Here is a 16,870-nt window from a genome sequence, read left to right on the forward strand (position 1 = left end):
GACTCGCGTAGTCCTAGACTGCGCGCCCTACTCTCTCCGTGGCGCATTCCGGAGCCGGTCCCAGCGCCGCACAACCAGTCCCCACTCCCTCCGGTGAAATTGCCAAATTAAAATGAATCATTTGGCCCATAATGGCCGAGGCGCTTATCGGGGGCGAGCGGACCCGCGGCAGTGCCTTATCTCGGCGGCGCACACGGCCCCGGCGCGCCTCGGCCCATGCTAACGAGGCCCAGAACGTGAGCGGGATTAGCGCGCGTCGCTGGAGGAGCCTGGGCGCGCGGGCGGGGGACGGGGACGGGGACAGGGGCGGGGGCGGGCCTCCGCACTAAGGACCAGGCCTCAAAATGGCCACACGCATCCCCCCGTAGCGGCAAAACGTGAGCATTCTGGCCTTTTTCTAGGGGAAAGCAACCTGCGGCCTCCCGCGGAATTCCCCATCAGTTCCTCTCTCCTTCTCCCCGCTCGCAGAAGAGGTCTTCGCTCCTTTTCCCTGGGTTTCTTTCGATGGGGGGCATTTTCCACGGACGCCCTCCGCTCGCCGCCGCCGCCCCTCCCGCCTCGGAGACTCTCTTCCTTCCTTCCCCTTTTTCCTTACGCAATATACAGAAATGCGCGAGGCGGTGGTTGGTTTTCATTTCTTCTTGGTGGTTGTGTGCATGCGGTGGGATTGTGAGTGCGTGTGTGAGCCGTCGGCAATGCTTCTTCCGAGTGTGGTCTTCCAGGCGAAGGGTTGTGTGTCCGAGTGTGATGGTGTCCGCGCTCTTTGGGTTGTTGATTTGGATTCTTCGAGCCCTTCTGCGTTTTCATCGTTGTATACGATTATGTTCGTTTTTCCTTCTCGACATGGGTCTGGCTCTGTGTGTTGGGTTGTGTGGCCTTTGCGATTGTATTTGGGTGGTTTCGTTGTTGTGTCGGGCGTGTGTGATCCTGACTACGTTGGATGTGTGTCCATGAGCGATTGCGTTGGACTGATTTCGTTGAATCGTGTTGGACAGTGTGCGGGCCTGACCATGTCGGCTTGCGGGGCAGTGTTGGGTTGTATTTACTTTGCTTCCCTTCTATGGGGCTGGACCGTGTGTGGTCCTGTCCATACTGGGTTGTGTGCCTGTGTGCTTGTGTCCTTTAGAAGTGCATTTGCAAATCGCTGGGGGGTGGAGGGGAGGGCGAGCAGGAGGAGATGGAGCCGCAAGTTGAGGAGGCGGCAAGGGGGCGGGGAGAGGGATTTCACATTTTATTCCAAATTATGATGTATTCGGAAGCCAGTGTTGGCTTGGATGGGCAGACGGAGCCCGATCGGCGGCTGCTCTGTCCAGAGGCCAGTCTGTGCCTCGGTGTTTGAGGGGTTTGTTAGTGAGTGGGAGGTTCTTCCAGGCTCGAAGCTGAGCAGCGCTCGCCAAGGCCCGCGCCTTCAAGCCGGTAGCCGCCGGCTCGGGTTTCCGCCGCACCCCGGCTTCATCCATTTCTGGTCAGTTTCGCGGGTACCTCCGCGGGGTCTGCGGGAGAGGCCTGGAAAAGACAATGGGCGCATTCTCCAGGTTTTGCGCCTGGGGTGGGGACCCTCGGGATAATCTCCAAAGAACACTTTTCTATCCCTTCCCCGGGTAAGCGACATTGCGGCGTGGGTCAGGTATCCGTCGCATCGGTGACCAGGGCCAGCCTTTGTGGAGGGATGGGGTCAGTGCTGCCCTCTCTGCGAAAAAAAGGATTTTATTTTGCCAGTTATTGTGGTTACTAATGTCATCGTCATCATCATCACCATCATCATCATTCTATTTAATTAAACTAATCGTTCAGTAGCAAAGCGGCTTGTCCCTTTTAGCTTCTTTGGAGCAAAAACAAAGCTGCGCGGTTCCCCCCGACCAGCTTTATTTTTTTAAGTTGCTGGGTTTGAGGTAGGGAGAGAAAATGGAGAGAGGAACGGGCACAGAGACCCTGTCATAAAGCAAAAATTAACACGGACCTAAGACATGGGAATGAGTGGATTTTCCTTTCTTCCCACCCCTCCCCCCATCTGGATTAGAAGAGGAGAAAGAAAATCTCCCGCATTGGACTGAAACCGCAGGGAAGAATTATTCCTATATTTCCACCAAAGCCAGGGCAAAAAGGAGTCCTTTGGAATTAATCCAGGATTTCGGTGTGTAATCATAAACTGGACAATTTAGGCAAAACAAATTAAACAAAACCCTTCGGAAAAGAAAAAAAAGCAACCCAGATCTCCCTACGCTACACACTGGGAAGCAGTATTGCATTTTACCCTCCCTGCCTTTGCCTTGTTTATTGCTGCAAGGAATTATTAGAATTCTCCCCTACTCTGCTAGTCTGAACACTGAAAAATTGAAAATCATCGTGTGGGGATGGTTGAAAGGAAGGCGGGGGCTTTCTTTCTTTATCAGTGGAAGAAAAGAGGGGACCTAGATAGATCTGCCCCCCCCATCCCCTTGGATCTGTGCTGTTCTGACTCCATTCCTGTGGGAAAGTAGCCTTTAGAATTGAGTTCTGGTTTCACTTTTGGCTAAAGGTGGGCATGGAGAGAATGGGGGCCTTGGAGGTTCTGCCCCACAGATCAGGGTCTGAAAACCGGATCCCCCCTTTCCAACACACATTTCTCCACCCAGCTGTGCTAGGCTTGTGGCCGCTGCTCCGGCCTGACTGGGGTTCCCAAGCCAATCGCATAGACATGTCAGTGCTTAGAAAACAAACTCGGCTACACTGAACCAGACATCCCGGTCGGAGGGCCCGAAATTGTTCCAGAGGTCTGTGCAGAGCTTGAGCTCGTTGTTGTTGTTATAGTTATTATAGTTATTCCTGATTGGTCAGGTGTAGGGTTCTTTTTAAAGGGGGATTGGGGAGAGGCTTCAAACACCTGCAGGGTGGGGGCAGAAAGCCGTTTGCAATTCCCTGGGCTGGTTGGCGAGGACAGGAGGTAATTCCCAGCCATTGACCCCCATTTCTCTCTCTCCCTCCCTCTCGCCCTCCCTCTTTCTCTCCACCCCCATCTTTCCTGGAAACTCGCTTTGGGCGCGGCAGACTGCCCAGGACCACACCGTGGCCTAACTGCTGGTCTCTCAGCGAGAGAGGGGGAAAGCAAAGACCCCCGTCTGCAACTTGGACCTTGGCTCCCGCCCTTCTCTGGCAGAGTGGAGATCCTATTCAGAGGGGCCGGTTTCTCTAAATATGCCCCAGGTGAGTTTTGGGGGAACAGTATCGGTGAAAACAGTGTCCAGGAAGACCTTGGGTTCCGGCCTGGGGTGGGGGAGGCTTAGGACAGAGGACAGTCCAGTCTACGACTGGGTGAGGGGAGGACGAACCCAGAGCTGGGAATGTGGGATCTGTGCCTCTGTAGCTTCTGGAGTCCTTTCCATTTCCATCGTGGGTAAAAACACCTAGCTGGACCTTGTCCCCCAGGCCGCTCCCATCAGTCCTGGTTCTGTGGGTGTTTCACAAAGCTCCTAAATTTGGGGCGGCTATATCCGGATGGTGCAGGCTGCGTGTGCCTGGGCTGCCGGCAGGAAGAAGGCCCAGCCATCCCGCCTAGCACAGTCCCAACTCCGGTGGGCCCTCACCGGGGCCTAAGGCCTAGGGTGGGGCTGGGTTGGAACACCCCTCCGCTCTCTCGTAGTGGCAGGGAAGGTGGTTCTGTTCACTGGTGCTTTTGGTTCTCGAGCAGGCCTGGGGCTCCCCCAGGGGGTTGTTGGGGTGTGGGTGCATTATGAAGGACAGGAAGCCAGCTAGCTCTTACCCCGCTTACCAGCAGGAGGCTGTTTTCATAGGAGAAATTTTCCCTGCCGGGAATTGGCAGCTGCGGGAGACCCTGTGCCTGCCCGCTCAGGAGCTCCTGGGATCCCTGTCGTGCTCAGACACAAACGGAAACGTTGCGGCCATCTGGCAACAGGAGATGAGGATCCGGTGTTGGGGGCTTCGAGCTGGTTCTGGGCGGCACAAAGACAGAGGAGTTGTAATGGTCAAATAGTCTAGTGTGAGTCTGTTCAAAAGCTTCTCCCCACTCTTTCATCTTCCCCAAATAAAAACAAATGAACAAACAAAAAATCACTCGGGCTTTCCTTCCAGTAATCTTAACCGAAGCCAAGTGATGGGGTGTAGTCCCCTACAACCAAAGGTGCTTATGAGTCCTCTGTTGGTTTTTTCTGGAGCATGGACCCCCCTCGCCTGGGTGATCCTGGTTGCTGAACAGCCTGCCGGGTTTTCCTAAGGTCCGGGGATGGGCGGGGAGAGGTCGGCCACAGACCCTGGGGACCAATCATAGGTTTCTTACAGGGAGCCTCGGAGATATAGATATTTATAGGCGGCTGGGGAGGGCATTTGGGGCCAGGGTCAACTCATCTGGAATATGTGATCCTCTTGCCCCTCCGGGATCCGCGCCTACACGAAGCCTTGGAATTAATCAGAGGGTATAAATGTGTCATAAGGAGAGCTTGAACTCAGTCTGGTGATTGCAGTGTGCACCGTTTGTTTGTTACTCGGTTAGAAGCTGGGGCTGAAGCACGTGTCACTGGGCACACAACGGTGTGTGGGGACAGTAAGGTAGGGAATCAGCACCTTGGGCTTGTATATTTTGCCACAGGATGGTATATTACTGGTGCATTTCACTGCTGCAGGGGAGCGTGGAAGACTGGACTAGTATACCTCTGGTGCATTTCTAGTGGCCGCAGTGTCTTGGCAGTCCTGCTCTGTGCATATGGATCTATTGTTTCCGCCATAATCGTAAACTCACTTCCAATGAAGCCTTGCGGACCCACTGCCTTTGCGGCTCTTGTACACCAGGGTCTTGGGGAATTCTGTTTCCTGGTGAGCCCTGGAGCTGGCAGACCCAGGGCAGAAGTGCAATCCAAATGACAATTCTCCATCAGCTTGTGTGCCTGGTGGCAATTTTGCTGAGCCCTGGAGGAGGTTTCAGAAGGTCAGGTCTCTCTTCTGGGCTGGGAGGACGTTTCTCAGGCCAGCTCGGGTCCAGAGTGGTGCAGTGGCAGAACGGCTGCCGTGAGTGATTAGATGGACTCTGCTTGGGGCTGAATTGGATTTTTTTGTATTTTCTGCTATAAAATATCCCAATCATCTAATTCTGAGAGGAGAAGCCTTATTTTGAACATCTTATAAAGGCTGTCAAGTTGATTTTATATATATATATATATATATAATGTATACATGTATATATATGTAATGTATATATGTATATACATATATATATACACATATATGTGTGTGTGTATTTTATTAAAACAACTCACAAGCACCCCCAAACTCCAGACCCAGAGTCTCATGGTTTTTTGGTTCTCATTCTATTGGGGCCCTGCTTCCATTGGCATCAAAGCAGGGTGATGGAAGCCAGCCCCCCCCAACCAGCAAGTGTTAGTGGGGAATAGAGCCTCTTTGGTCACCCTGGAGTATGGTTGTGGAGAAAAGAAGGAGTGTCCTCAGCCCCAGGAATATACATGGGAGGGTTGTATACAGGAAGATAGTGCAGAGTGAGATCGCAGTTCTGATCCTGTTCTGTGGCTCCGTGGCAAATAGGTTCATGTGACCTTGGGCAAGGCAGTCTCCTCAGTGGCCTGGTCTCCTTGCCAGTAATAATGTTTACTTGAGCATTTGCACAGTGCTTGTAAGTGCATAAATGAGGTATTGCTCCCATTTCCCAGAAGACAACAGAGGCAGGAGAGGGGGATGGAAGAGTTCGACCTTCATGATACCTCTTTCCACTCAAGGATGGGAGTCTAGACCCAGTGGCCTCAGGGGCACTCTGAATGCCTGGGCTCCGTACCCTCTCAGCCAAGCCTCCCTTCCAGAGCCACCTCACTTCTGAGTACAGCTGAACAGAAGGAGGTGGAGTGGGGGGGGGGGGCGTGGGGGGGGGGGGCGCAGGGCTAGGATCATCTGCTTCCCTTCCTGGATGTCTCATGTCTGGTCTCAGTGGGAGTAAAGGGCCACTGGGGTTTTCAGCGGCACAGAATACACGATGCATTTGCTTAGTACAGACGGACACTCCCTGCAGGGTGGTGAATATATGTTGAAAAGGAGAGCAGGAGTCTCTGCCAGCGGTGTGCGCAGGGGTCCCGAGGGCCTGGAACCTCCATTCCCTGAGCTCTCTACTTGTTCAGAGGCAAGGGAGGTTCGAAAAGCACCCCACCTCGGCGCCAGTTTCCCCGCCAAAACCAAAAGAGGGGCGGGAAGAACACGGTCAGGGGATTTGTTCCCTCCTCTTCCCTTGCGGCCTGAGCAGGGGGACAAGATGATATTTCTTTCTAACCTCTTTCTACATTTCCTTCCTCCTTTTTTCCCTTCTGTTTTCTTTCGCGGGCTGTATTCCTTTTCTTCCGATGTCTGTCGTCTTTTTCCATCTCCTTAGTCTCTGTGTCTCCGAGACACCCTCTCTCTTCTCCCAAACCTTAGGCCCTCTTTCCCTCCTGCCCCAGCCCGGCCGCTGGGCCTTCAGGCCCCGGGGGAGGGCGTGTGTCCACGTGGCGCTAAGTCAGTCCGCCTCTTCCCACGTCTCGGGCGCGAATTTCTCTCTGCCCTTCACCCACCCCTCGGTGGGCTGGGGGCGGCTGTCAGAGCGGGCGTCCGCTTGTCTGTCTGTCTGCCCGCAGGATGACGGAGCGGCCGCCGAGCGAGGCGGCCCGCAGTGACCCCCCGCTAGAGGGACGGGACGCGGCCGAGGCCCGCATGGCCCCCCCGCACCTGGTCCTGCTGAACGGCGTCGCCAAGGAGACGAGCCGCGCGGCCCCCGCGGAGCCCCCGGTCATCGAGCTGGGCGCACGCTGCGGCCCGGGGGGCGGCCCCGCAGGTGGGGGCGGCGCCGCGCGGGACTTAAAGGGCCGCGACGCGGCGGCGGCCGAAGCGCGCCATCGGGTGCCCACCACCGAGCTGTGCAGACCTCCGGGGCCCGCGCCCGCCTCGGCCCCCGCGGAGCTGCCCGGCGACGGCCGCATGGTGCAGCTGAGCCCGCCCGCGCTGGCGGCCCCCGCCGCCCCCGGCCGCGCGCTGCTCTACAGCCTCGGCCAGCCGCTGGCCTCGCTCGGCAGGTCAGCGCCGCGGCGGGAGGGCCGGGAGGGCCGGGCGGGCGGCCACGGGGGCGGCTCTTGGCCCGGGCGCCCCTTTTGCCCCTCGGAGCGACCGCCTTCCTCCCGACGGCGCGGAGCGGCTGGAGCGCAGGAAGAGAGGGGGGTGTTGTAAACCCGAGGGCGGAAAAGCCTGCCCGCCCGCGCCCGTGCGCCAGCGACCGGGGGGTCCTCTGCGGGCGCGTGCGTGTGCGCGGGGCTGGCTGGGGGGGGCTCCGTGCGTGGGCGGCGTGCGTGGGTGTGCGTAAGCCCGGGGGGGGGGGTCCACGCCTTTGGCAGTGCGGGCTGTGGCTGCCAGTGAGCGGGAGCGCGCTGGCCGCGCTGGATTTTGGGGGGGGTGGGGGGGTGGGGTGTGTGTGTGTGTGTGTGTGTGTGTGTGTTAGGGTTGGGTGTGTGGTGTGGACCGAAGGGTGTGTGTGTGTGTTAGGGTTGGGTGTGTGTGTGTAGGGTTGGGTGTGTGGTGTGGACCGAAGGGGCTGTGTGTGTGTGTGTGTGTTAGGGTTGGGTGTGTGGTGTGGACCGAAGGGTGTGTGTGTGTGTGTGTTAGGGTTGGGTCTATGGTGTGGACCGAAGGGTGTATGTGTGTGTGTGTTAGGGTTGGGTCTTTGGTGTGGACCGAAGGGAGTGGCTTGAGTGTGAGTACCAGGCAAGAATGTGTCTGAATGCGCTCGCTGTGAAATTCTTCTGGAAGCTGCAGCCCTCAGTGGACAGGTAAGTGATACGATCCCAGGGTGGTTGCAAGAGGGCTCCCTCCCCAGGAACTGCTCCAGGCCAGTGTGGGGAGTGGATCCCTCCCTCCCCTCCTGAGCCCCTCTGCCCCTAGCTGTGGTCTCAGGCTGGGGCCCGTACCCCCACCGTGTTAGGGTGTCCATTCCCCTGCTGGGGCCACCAAGACAGTGGGGAGATAGAGGTAGGTTTGGGGTGGAGACAGGAGGATGAGGCAGGGGTTGACAGTGTGGGGCAGTTAGTGAGTCTGTGGGAGACCTTGAGGAAGAAGCTATTGAGAGCCCAGAATGGGGGGGGGGGCATGTAAGCAGTGGTCCCTCGAGGGAGGTTTCCTTTCTGTTGTCTGTCCTCAGACCTCCTGGGGCCTGTGTGAAGGTGGGGTGATTTGTGGGGAAAGGGACCGTGTGTCCCGTGAGGTGCTAGAGTTGCACACCATCAGGTGTGAAGGCCACCCCTGCTTGTGTGAGTACCTGATTGGGAGGGGAGGTGTGTGTGGGTTGTGTGCTCGCCTCCGGGAAGGGGGTATGTCTGCCTGTGGGGTGTGTGTGTTCATTTTTGCGTTTGCTCCATGTGTTCACTTCTGATTGTGTGGCGGGGGAGGGGTGTGTGGGGGTGTGGCCCCTTCTCCCCTTGCTTGTCTCACCGAGGGGAGTGGGAGCATTCTGTGAGTGTGTTTGGGTGTCTGTGTGTGACGGTCCTTCTGTCCCAAACTCAGGTATGAAGGGAGCAGGGTTGCCCTTGTTTTCCCGGGGGGCGGGTGCTCAAGAACATGTGGGGAGGATCGCTAAGGAGCCTTTCTCCCCTCCACCTACGTGTGATCCTGTGATCTGCCTGCTCCCTCCCACAGTGGGTTCTTTGGGGAGCCAGATGCCTTCCCTATGTTTGCCACCAACAACCGAGTGAAGAGGAGACCCTCCCCTTATGAGATGGAGATTACTGATGGTGAGTGTACCTGCCTCTTCTTTTGTCCTCACCCCTCATGCTGGCTAGAGCCCCCTGAAGGGGGGATCACCAGGGACTCCTCCATAGGTGTCTCACGTAGATGGGCTGGCTACCTTGGAACTCGAGTCTGCCAGAGTCCTTGCCCTGCAGCTGACTTAGGTCGAGGGGAGGTCGTGGGTGGGGCTGGGGGGCCATCCTCTCGGTCCTGGGAAGAGGGCACATGGCAGTGAGGACACATTGTGGCGTTTAGGCCAAACCTCTGGGGTCAGTTGTAGTCCCCACTGTTGCTCCGTTCCTACACTTGGCAAGAATCCCCGGGGGGAAGACAGAACACACGGTGCTCCCTGCCTCTAAGCACTGACCTTCAGGGATTTCTTGCACCTCCTCCCAGGTCCTTTTTGGAGTCTGGAGTTTGCTCCCTGCCTGGAATTACACCGTTAAGGCCCTTGTCCCAGGTCCCTATACTGTGGGGCCCCCCTCGTCCCCTGTTCCATACCCAGGACTGAGACCTGGAGTCCCCTTCCTGACATCATAGATTCTACCCTGACCCGTCCGCATCCCCCTGAAGGTCCTCAGCACTACTATTTTGAACTACCCGAGTAGTCTGGCGCTGAACCTGGGAAAGGGGTTGGATGAATGGGAAATGTGGAGTATCCTGTCCCTCTTCCCATGTAGTAGAGGGGACCCAACACCAGGGGGCAGGAGAGCAGGCCCTTCAGAGCCCAGGACTTGGAGCAAATCCCTGGAGCTGCCAGTGTCAGCCTGGCTGGGGCCTGGGACTCCTGTAGGAAGGACACCTGAGGCCTTGAAGCCAGACTGAGATTTATTCAAGGAGCCAGCAGGAGGGTTTTGTATTGAGCTGGAGCTTCTGGAGAGGAGTCCTCTGGGGTGTTCTGGAGGGGAGGGGGCCTAGAGTCTAGATAAGAACAGACCTTGTAAGACCTAACCAGCCCAGGACATGAGGTGTAGGTCCAGGAGGGGAGGGTGATGGGGTGTCAGTGCTGCTGGGTTAGAGAGGGGAGGGGGGTACACCAAACGGGAAGTGGGCAAGACCAGCCACGAAGTTCCCTAGGGAAGAGGCATTTTCTACAGAGGGCAGAAGCAGTGAGAATCAGAGAAGAGGAAGGAGGAGAAGGGGACAAGGGGGTGAGGGTTTGGGGGGAGTGCAGAAGTATAGGGAAGCCGTTACTCATAAATGTCACCAGTATTTACTGAGCACCTACTCAGTGCCTGGCCACAGAGAGGCAGAGGATGTAGAGGGATGGACAGACTCCAGGAAGAGGAAGGTGCGGAGAGGTGGGGAGTTCTCTGGGAAGGTGCCAGAGAGGAATAGACAGAAATGGAGGTGAAGAGGAGGGTATGTGTGGGGGGAGTGCAGAGTATGTCCGTGAGACTTTGGAATCAGAGATTTCACCAAAAAGAGTCCATAGAGGCGGAACTGATGCAGGGGCTAAAGTCGGGACTTGGTGTGGATTCCTGCTGCTGACCTTTTCTGGTTCTCGGTGTCCTCATTTGGAAAGTGGGGAGAATGATAGCTTCCTCACAGCTTGCTGAGAGAGTACAGTGAGGTAAAGTGTTTTTAGGGCCTGGCTGGGGGTGGGTGCTCCTTCTGGAGTTCGGTCTCACTGCAGCTGTGAGAGCTAGCTGCTCCCTCAAGGTCAACCAGCATTAGCCGGGGAGCAGGGACGGTCCTCCTCGTGTCGTAGCTGAGGGACGCCCCTCTGTCTGGCCTGGAGGCCAGAGAACAGCGAGCCAGGGGAGGACGGCCAGCAGGTGTGCTGTTTTTCCCAGCCTGGGGCTGGCCTTTGGCAAAGAGTCAGCTGCCCGTTGGGGTTTGGAAAGACAGCTTTTAGAGGCCCGGTGGGCAGGGGGTGTGGGATCCTCCCTGAGAGATGGTGTGTGTGTATGTGTGTGTGCATCCGTGCATGTGTGTATCAGTGTGTAGGTGTGTCCGTGCAAGTAGGAGAGAGAAAGATGATCAAGCAAGGAGCGCTGGCACGGATGAGCCATCCCGGTCTGTCCTTAGCCGGGAGGCAAGCAATAGGTCCAAGGGGAGGCCTCAAGCCCTCCTCCCCTCTTCTCCCCTACCCTAGTTTCCCCTTTCTGAGGTCTGGTGCTAGGGGTTATCGAAGAGGGTGAACAGATATCCCCAGCCTGGGAGTTCCTTCAGTGCACAGAGACTGGTGACTGCCGGGAGCCCAGCTCTGTGCCTCAGTGTTGGGGACGGAAGCGACCACCTCAGCCCAGGTGCTCAGGAGCACTAGCAGGGCCCTCTTCTGTTTTCTCTGGCTTTGGGAATCCCAGGTCAGGCTGGGACATTTAGTGCAGTGCTTTGAACGCCATAGGTGCTCAGTACGTGCACGCTGATGTCTGCCACTGCCCCACAAGTCTTAGTACATGAATATAGTCTGAATACTGGTCTCGTCTGTAATTAATGGACATGGAGAGACTGAGGCAGCCCTCCGACACCTGCTTAGAGCCTCAGGCCATGCATGGCCCATCTCTCCACTTCTCTTCTGGGGGAGAGAGCCCACAGGGTAGGTCCTTTTCCCTCCATTCCCCCCACCTGCCAGCATGATCAGCCTATTCTGTGTTTTCCATCACCCTTAGAATAAGGTCCCCACACTGACTGTGGAGACCTGTGGGGTCTGGAGCCAGCCTACTCTGATCACGCCCATACTAATGAGCCAGGTTGGCTTTGGCCATTTTCTAGCTCAGGGCCTTTGCACGTAGTGTTATGTCTTACCTTCCTGGGCCTGGCTGGCTCTTACTCAGCCTTACCTTATAGATGTCACCTTCTCCAGTTTGCCATCCCCAACCACCTCAGCTAAATGTAGCAGCTCCTTTCCATCTGTTATTACAGATGTTCATTTGTTTGCTACTTGTTCATCATCTGTCATCGCCATTAAAGTGTATGCTCCATGAGGGCAGGGACACTGTCTGTTTCCCTTAGTGCCTGGCACGGTGCCTGGTTCTTAGTACATAACTGATGGATGGGTGGTAATAGTTGACATTTATTGAATGTTTAATCTGAGGCAGGTATTGTCTTAAGGACTTTACCTGTGTTAGTTGTTAGATCCATGTGACAATCTTTGATTTCAGTTACTAGTATTATCTCCATTTTATGGATGAGGAAGCTAAAGCACAGAGAGTTTAAGTAACCTGCCCAGAGTCACTATCTAGTGAGTAATAGTCAGGAATTCAATTCTCCAGAGTTTGTCTTTCTCACTAGTGCTATACGGCCTCTTGGCACAATGAATGAATGACATATGGTCCCTGTCCTCAAATGTCTCACAGCCCCAAGAGGGAGACAAGCATAGACACATCCAGTAATGATCAAAAGTGATGAAGGCGTGCCTGGGTGGCCCAGTCGGTTAAGCCTCCGACTCTTGGTTTCAGCTCAGGTTGTGATCTCAGGGGCATGGGATTGAGCCCCGCATCAGGCTCCATGCTCAGCGCAGAGTCTGCTTAAAAGACTCCCTCCTTCTCCCTCTGCCTCCCCCCCCACCCCCCACCCCCCGGTTGGATGCTCTGTGTCTCTTTCTTAAATCAATCAATCAATCTTAAAAAAAAAAGGGGGGGTAGATCAGGGGTTTGGAGGGCCATGGTGGTTGGTGAGGTCTGTCCGGAGGGGTTGAGGGAAATCCCCCGAGTGGAGGAAACAGATGAATGGGGGTTTGAAGGCTGAGTAGGCGTTTTCTAAGTAAAAGGCAAGAAGGCATTCTAGGTTTCCCAAGTTTTCCAGTGGATGGTTTCTCTTCTTCCCCACAGGAGAAGATGCCTTGGGGGACCTCCATCTCATTTTTTTAACTCTTGCCCTCCTACCTCCAGGTCCCCACACCAAAGTAGTGCGACGCATCTTCACCAACAGCCGAGAACGATGGCGGCAGCAGAATGTGAATGGGGCCTTTGCTGAGCTCCGCAAGCTGATCCCCACACATCCCCCGGACAAGAAGCTCAGCAAGAACGAGATCCTCCGCTTGGCCATGAAGTACATCAACTTCTTGGCCAAGCTGCTCAATGACCAGGAGGAGGAGGGTACCCAGCGGGCCAAGCCTGGCAAGGACCCTGTGGTGGGGGCTGGTGGAGGAGGCGGTGGGGGAGGGGGAAGTGCGCCTCCCGACGACCTCCTGCAGGACGTGCTCTCCCCCAACTCCAGCTGTGGCAGCTCGCTGGATGGGGCCGCCAGCCCGGACAGCTACACAGAAGAGCCGGCCCCCAAGCACACCGCCCGCAGCCTCCATCCTGCCATGCTGCCAGCCGCTGATGGAGCAGGTCCTCGGTGATGGGGCTGGGGCCGCTCAGGACCAGCCGGGAGGGCACCCTCAGGCCGCTGGGACCATGGGCTTCAGGGCAGGTGGGGTGAGGATCGGGCAGCTCTGAAGCAGGGTGATGGACTCGATGAGCTTTCCTTGATGTCTGAACTTTGCGGAGCCCTAACTGCCCCGGGGGCGGCTTTCCTGTTTCCTGCCTCAGTGGGAGAACAGAAAAATGGAGCAAAGTGGTAGGTACTTTTTATGAAGACGGCACGGTCTTCCCCCTCCCCCCCTCCAATCCCTAAGACTTCTCCAGTAAGAAGCTCGACTGGCACTGCTTTTGGCCTGGAGCTTGGGGGCCCTGTCTTTGCTGAGACCTGGGGTTGTCAGCTCTCCCCGTGGGCATCCAGCAGCCTCTGCCTTGCCTTTAGCCCCTCCCAAGCTGGCTGGTGTGGCTTGTGTGGCCACTCTGTCCAAATACGTAGGTAGCCAGTAGCCGCCCATTTCCGGGTGAGCCCCATCTTCACCCTGGCCCATGTCGGTCCGCCCAGCTTGCTAGCTGCTGCAGAGAGTCCCAGGCCTCGAGGTGCCTTCTACAGGGCCTGGTTGAAGAAGATGGCCAGTGGGCAGCCTGCTCTCAACTAGCTGGGCCAGAGGGTCAGAAAACCCAGTAGCCCTTACTGCTTGCCCCGGGGAGCAAAGCTCTGCTTTCTCCCCACTGAGACTTGCCTTCCTAATCCTTGTGGGGACTGAGTCTGTGGCTGGCAGCCTGCCCAGTCAGGCCTCATGTGAAGGCAGAGAGAGGGAAAATGATGAGAGTGAAATTGAGCCAGCGCTCTTTTGGGCTGTGGGTTCAAATCCTGACGGTGTCTAGAGCCACTTGCCTGTATTCTCCGCTCCCCGTCACTGTTCACGAGGTGAGCCGATGGCCATGTGCCTCTGCTGAGCGTGGATGTGCAGCCCCATCTGTGTGTCCTCCCCGATGCTCAGAGGGACCTTCCTTCTCCAAGGTGTCTGTTTGCTGACGGTCTGGTCGGAACCCAGCTGAGCACAAACCCTGTCCTACGAATTCCTGGCATTTGGGATTTTTGCTTGACTTCAGTCATTGGTGGGATCTTTCGGTCTTGATATGACCCAGGCTCCAGCCGCACTTCGAGGGCAGGGGAAAGCCAGTCAGAGACCAGGCACTGGCTGAGACCCAGACGAATGCACATTCACTTAGCAGAATCTTCAACACCCCTCGAATATACAGCCCTCAGTCATCTGGGGTGTGTATGGAAGGCTGGCTTACTGCAATAAGAGTGCTCCCCTCCAATCGTTGTACATGAAATTTTTGTAAATCAAACCCTTATCCTTCATCTTTTAAAGAAATACTACCGCAAGTCCTTTTGTAAAGTGAAGAATTTTTTTGTAGAGTGGACCACTGCCCCTTGTTGATCTCTTGTGTCAGTCCACATGGGGGGACATGGTTTTCTTCAGGCCAGGCCTGCCTGTGACATGCGTTCCAAGCCCATGGAACAAACTCCACACGAGTCCTATATACACGGCATTGTACGCTCAAGTCCCCGCAGCCTCCTCCCACAGGCTCCGCCTTTGAGGTTAGAGGGAAAACCGTCCTGCCCAGTGAAGGGCCTTGAGCACGGCCCTGTGCACATAGGGCATGAACCTGGCTCCCTCCCCTCCTTCCTAAGTTGTGGGTTCCCCTTTGTGAGTAGGGGAGCAACATGGTAATCTTTTAGCCCTCAGACTTGTAGAATGACGTGGATAAGTTACCTCTCTCAATGTCAGTTTCTCATAAATACCCTGGCTTGGCCTGTCTGCTAGGGCTGTGGTGTAGACGAAGTGGAATCATGAAAGTAGATGCATTTTGAGACCAGAAAGAACACTTTTGCCCTCAGTATCATTCCTGCAATGGGGTTTCCCATCCTGAGTCCAGGGCCTCGGCAGTGGGCCAGTCTGCCTGACTGCACAGCATTTGGGTAATTTAGGTTCCAAACCACTTTTGCTGGAGTTATCCTGATTGTCCTCATCTCTCCAGGTTGACCTCATTTGTGTCTCCTTCCAGGGGGAGGCACAGGAGTGAGAATGGAAAAAGATATGGGCAGAATATGTAAGACATAATACAGCTTCCCCCAACGGGCCTGGGTAGGGATGGGCAAAGCTTCATGTCTTTGTAAGGCCGACAGAAGATCCAAAATTTTAATTTTCATTTGCCTCCCCTTCACCCCGCCCACCGTACCCTCCTCCTTCCTCTGCCTCATCACCTATGAAGAAACGGCAACGTTCCAAGAATAATACCTGTGCAAAGGGAAAAGATGTAAAGGGGAACAAAAGCGAGGAGAACAGAGATGATTGTAAGGACTGGAGGGATTCGCATCTTTTTGGGAAAATTCATATGCTTTTATTGGTGGTGGCAAACGACAAGATGGTACAACCTTTCTCCTTTTCCGAAAATAGAACAAAGGGCACAGCATCTGTAGTCAGCCGACAACTATCTTGGCCTTTGGGGGTGGTCTGGTCGTACTTGTGATTTCGATGGTACGTGGCCCCCCACCGAAGGCTCGCCCCTGCCCGTGTACATAGCGCATTGTTCCTGTGGGCGGGCCCAGCACTTTCCGTCAATGTTGTACTGTACGTGGTGAGTTGCGTTGGTCTCTGCATTTTTCTGCAGAAGAGGAGTAACCGCTCCAGGTACCTTGACCTTTGTACAGCCCGGAGGCCAACACTGTGGGCGTGACTCTTTAGCGACACAACCCTTGTGGTGATGATGTGTGTATATATATAAGGATATATTGGGAAAATTTCTAAATAAAAGTTTTACAGAGGGGCCTGGACTCTGTCCTTGCAGCTTGTACCCCCACGCCTGGGAGTTGGGACATTAAAAGGAAGGGCCTGGCGAGAGTCTGTCTCTCCCGAAACGGAGGGAACTCCAGGACTCAGCTGTCCTCTTGGGTGGGATCCTGCCCCTACCCTGAGGCTCTCCCACTTAGGGTTCTATTCTTTTCCCTCTGCCAGGACTCACAGTGGGGGATTCTTCTTAGCTGCGTGCACCCACGCTTTTGGCTCAGGGCTGCCCCACAGATGGTTCCCTGTGTGTGTTGGGTTCAGCTCCCATGGCTGGGGCAGTTGCTTTTATCATTGGTTCAGGAGAGATTAAGTTCTCAGCAGAGCAGGATCCCAGGGGCCCTGATGACTCAAAAGGAGGTTGCCGCTCTTATACCTGGCTCTTCAGAGTTGGGGGTGGTGGGTGCAGGGTTCACGTGGGGCTCGGGGACAGGCTGAAGCTTTGGGAGTAGTGATCAGTGAATGGAGGCTCAGGAATGGGAAGGCCGGTACAGGCAGGAACTCTGGGTTCTGGGGGTGGGGGGGCTCTGCATATGGACTGCTGGAACTTCAGGGAGCATGGTAGGTCAGCATTTCCAGTGGAGCGCCAGTCCTTTCATTCATTTAGCAATATTTTTTGAGCCCTTCCAATGGGCCGGGTGTTATTCTAGGTACTGGAGATCCAGCAGTGAAGAAAACCAACATCCCTGTTCTTGTGTTGCTTGAATTCTAGCAGGGAGACCATAAACACACAGACACACATGAACATATGAAATATGTTGATTATGGGGTTGATATAGTAAAGACATAGCACATTAGAAGGTGATTAGTATTAGGGAAAAAAGATGTTCCCAGAAGGGAACACAAGGGGCCCATGGACAACCCTGGCTGCTTTCGGGTCAGCCTTGCTCATCTTGTGCCAGGCTTGGATCTTGGCTGCCCCTGTCCTAGGAAGCTTCCAACCATAGCTAGGACGGCCAGGGCTTGGCAGAGCTTGGGGATCATGTTCTGGCCTGTAGGGAAGCTCCTGGGCTTTTGGAAGACTCCCAA

The 16,870-nt window shown here is 55.5% G+C and overlaps 1 protein-coding gene across 11 annotated transcripts; it reads left to right on the forward strand.

The window, feature by feature from the left end:
• Positions 1 to 278: 278 nt before the first annotated feature.
• Positions 279 to 15,825, forward strand: TAL1 (TAL bHLH transcription factor 1, erythroid differentiation factor). 11 transcript variants are annotated; one of them, XM_078073187.1, is made up of 6 exons: positions 279 to 377; positions 2,616 to 2,753; positions 3,028 to 3,183; positions 6,603 to 7,037; positions 8,647 to 8,741; positions 12,573 to 15,825. In XM_078073187.1, the coding sequence occupies exons 4-6, from the start codon at positions 6,604 to 6,606 to the stop codon at positions 13,025 to 13,027; spliced, it is 984 nt and encodes a 327-aa protein (XP_077929313.1). In that variant the 5' UTR covers positions 279 to 377; positions 2,616 to 2,753; positions 3,028 to 3,183; position 6,603; the 3' UTR covers positions 13,028 to 15,825. The 11 variants fall into 11 exon arrangements, 10 of the variants coding, with proteins under 10 accessions (XP_077929313.1, XP_035949347.1, XP_035949346.1 ...); XR_013448194.1 differs by lacking the exon at positions 2,616 to 2,753 and having other exon boundaries at positions 281 to 377; positions 12,573 to 13,245; positions 15,270 to 15,825; XM_078073185.1 differs by lacking the exon at positions 279 to 377 and adding an exon at positions 630 to 1,465.
• Positions 15,826 to 16,870: the final 1,045 nt, after the last annotated feature.

The sequence above is a fragment of the Halichoerus grypus genome, chromosome 5 (assembly GCF_964656455.1).
Source record: "Halichoerus grypus chromosome 5, mHalGry1.hap1.1, whole genome shotgun sequence".
Lineage (NCBI taxonomy): Eukaryota > Metazoa > Chordata > Mammalia > Carnivora > Phocidae > Halichoerus > Halichoerus grypus.